General features: G+C 39.9%; 1 protein-coding gene across 1 annotated transcript; it reads right to left on the bottom strand.

Moving 5' to 3' along the window:
• Window positions 1-697: 697 nt before the first annotated feature.
• On the bottom strand, window positions 698-2,241 carry LOC110882225. Its single transcript, XM_022130303.1, has 3 exons — window positions 2,106-2,241; window positions 1,228-1,940; window positions 698-1,147 (listed from the first exon to the last, which is right to left on the bottom strand). Exons 1-3 carry the CDS (start codon window positions 2,239-2,241, stop codon window positions 698-700), a joined length of 1,299 nt encoding a protein of 432 aa, XP_021985995.1.
• Window positions 2,242-2,777: the final 536 nt, after the last annotated feature.

Genomic DNA, 2,777 nt, shown 5'->3' with positions numbered 1-2,777 from the left:
CTTCTGACGGCATGGGCTGCCGACATACATCCCGATGATGACCATATGAGTTACACCGGGAACAATACAGGGGAGTAGGTTCTTCCCCGCAGGATAAGATTCGGTTGTTTTCTCGAGGACGACCAGCCTGGCGTTTTGTCATATGTGGCGGTTGAAGATTAATAAGGTCTTCTGGAGTCTCCCATTCACATCTATGAGGAAGAGGATAAATCGCTTCTTCATAAGTTTTCTTATAGACTTCGTTTGAGTAACACGGGAAGCAATACTTACTGCAATCGGTTTCACCTAAAAATTTTGAAACGGCAATAACATGCCCGCATGGTAAACCAGAAACCTGCCAAACTCGGCAACTACATGTTCCATTAACAAAGTCCACTAAACCCCCCTTTCCACTGTCTGCTACAGAATAACTGTTTAACTCAATCCCAGTACCGTCCATGTTCTAGACCCTTTAATTTTTTAAAAATTTTCTTCTGTGCCCATTGTGTAAGTAAATGTTTTTCATGTATACCTTGCAAACGGCGATCGTAAAACCACTTTTGTACAGATTGCCGGAAGAACTCTAAGAGTTGTGTTACCGGCATTTTACGCGAGTGTCTCGATAAAGCGTTAATAGACTCCGCACTGTTAGATGTCATATAATGATATCGATTGCCTGGACAATGCGCCCTTGCCCATCTACCGAACCCAATACTTGTTAGAGTGTGACGTACTCTAGGAACGGCAAGACAAAGAGAATTAAATGACTCGTTAAAATCAGACAATCGATACGATTTGCATGTCTTCCACCACAGCTTCTCATTTTCTTTTTTTTATCAGAGGGTAAACGTAGGTTCATCATTAAATGACGACAACATAACCCATGATAAACATGTGGAAAGACGTTTCTAACAGCCAGATGTATAGAATTCGCTCTATCCGAAATTATGGCCATTTCAGGTATTTCACCGATACATTCTTTAAGCTTTGACAGAAACCATGTCCAAGATTCACCATCCTCTGATTTTCCTATTCCATAGGAAATTGGTAAAATTTGGTTGTTTCCATCCATCCCGACCGCTAAAAATAACGTCCCTTTAAATTCACCCTTTAGGTGTGCAGCATCAATGATCACCACCGGTCTTAAATTACATATAAAGGTACGAATCTGAAACAAAATTATTTAAAAAAAGTCAACAACATGTAGTTTGTCGAAATAAAATAAAAACAGAGAATCCTATAACTTACCGCAACACCAATCGCGACAAAGACCATCTCAAACCGACGCTCGTCATCAGTCTTGATATGTGTAACAGAACCAGGATTTGCCCGCTCTAGATTGTAACAGTAAAGTGGTAGTTCTACAAACGAGTCTCTGCTTGATCCTTGTAAAAGCTCTAGTGCCAGACTTTTTCCACGCCAAGCTTGACTAGTGGTTATCTCAACTTGGAATCGTTGTCTAAAATCTTTCACTATTTCATTACAACGATATATTCTTCCACTATCTTTTAAAGGTTCTTTTAAATAATGAGCAACAACATTTGGGTTTGCCTGACGAACATGTGGGTACGTTAGCGTCTTCGAGCACGTGTGTTTATCGTTAAAACTCTTAACAAAAAACACCCCACTATCTCCAAAACTCCTTGCACGAAAACGCCAACCGCAACCGTCCACCAAACATGACACTTGGTACCGACTTTTAGAGGATCTATCTACTTTAAACTCAAAGTGTTCTAACAAACATTTTTTTCCCAACTCAAGTTTCATGTCTTCTTTGTTATTAAATACGTGACCTGGTTCAAAAGTAATTGATGAAGATCGCGAACAATTTTCAAAAGAATTATCAGGATTTGGTTGGGAGTCGTTTACAACATCATAATTTTCTTCATCAGTACAGAAATTTAAATCCGGAACTAAAAATTTTTTTGGAGTTGAAAAACTAGATGATCCAACACCAAACCCTTCAATCACATATAATTTATAAATTTCAAAAATATTTTCCATAGCAAAATTATAAAAAATTGCAAGATCTTCATCGTTTATTATATCTATTGGATCACTAAAGGAAGACAACCGATACGATAACTTCGTAATGTTTGTAGAACTACACATGTTTGATACTTTACTTAGAAGAGCAGTGTCTGAAAGGTTGGGTTCAATTTCTAAACCACGTCTACTTGAATAAGCATCAGCAACATACTCCAACTTTCCGTTAACGATTTCCCACTTTCCGCCATTGTATACAACCAAACGAATCTTCATAATTTTAAGTTGGAAACTTCCTTTTACAAAATGCTAAATGTTTTTATAACTTTAAGCAAATCTGTTGCACAAACAAATACAAAAAATATAGGGAAAAATATATAATGGCCACTCACTAAATATAAAGGATTGAAACGGCCTGAGCCAGCTGAAACGGCTCGAACCGTATGTTGAAACGGCCCGGACCATCTGTACCGGCTTGGAGCCAGCTAAAACGGATCGGCGCAGTTGAAACGGCACAAGCAGTTTACGGAAACGGCTCGGACCCAGCTGTAACGGCTCGGATGACAGAAGTGGGGTCCATGCGTGTACGGTAACGGCTTGGCTAGATCCTAGGAACACGGCTTGGCTCGTTGAAGGAACTTGGCTAAGATCTTTGTACATGAGCCGATTGTAACGGCTTGGCTAAGATCTTTCTACATTATCAGCCACGTGGCGTTCCATGGTTGCTTCTCAAGCCGTTACAGGCATTGTCGGACACGTGTCAAACGGCGAGTGGGTGGCCGTTAACCAAAATTCTTGTGCCGTTTCAGGAT

The sequence above is a fragment of the Helianthus annuus genome, chromosome 10 (genome assembly GCF_002127325.2).
Source record: "Helianthus annuus cultivar XRQ/B chromosome 10, HanXRQr2.0-SUNRISE, whole genome shotgun sequence".
Classification (NCBI taxonomy): Eukaryota; Viridiplantae; Streptophyta; class Magnoliopsida; order Asterales; family Asteraceae; genus Helianthus; species Helianthus annuus.
This window is presented reverse-complemented; position numbering and strand designations above follow the sequence as displayed.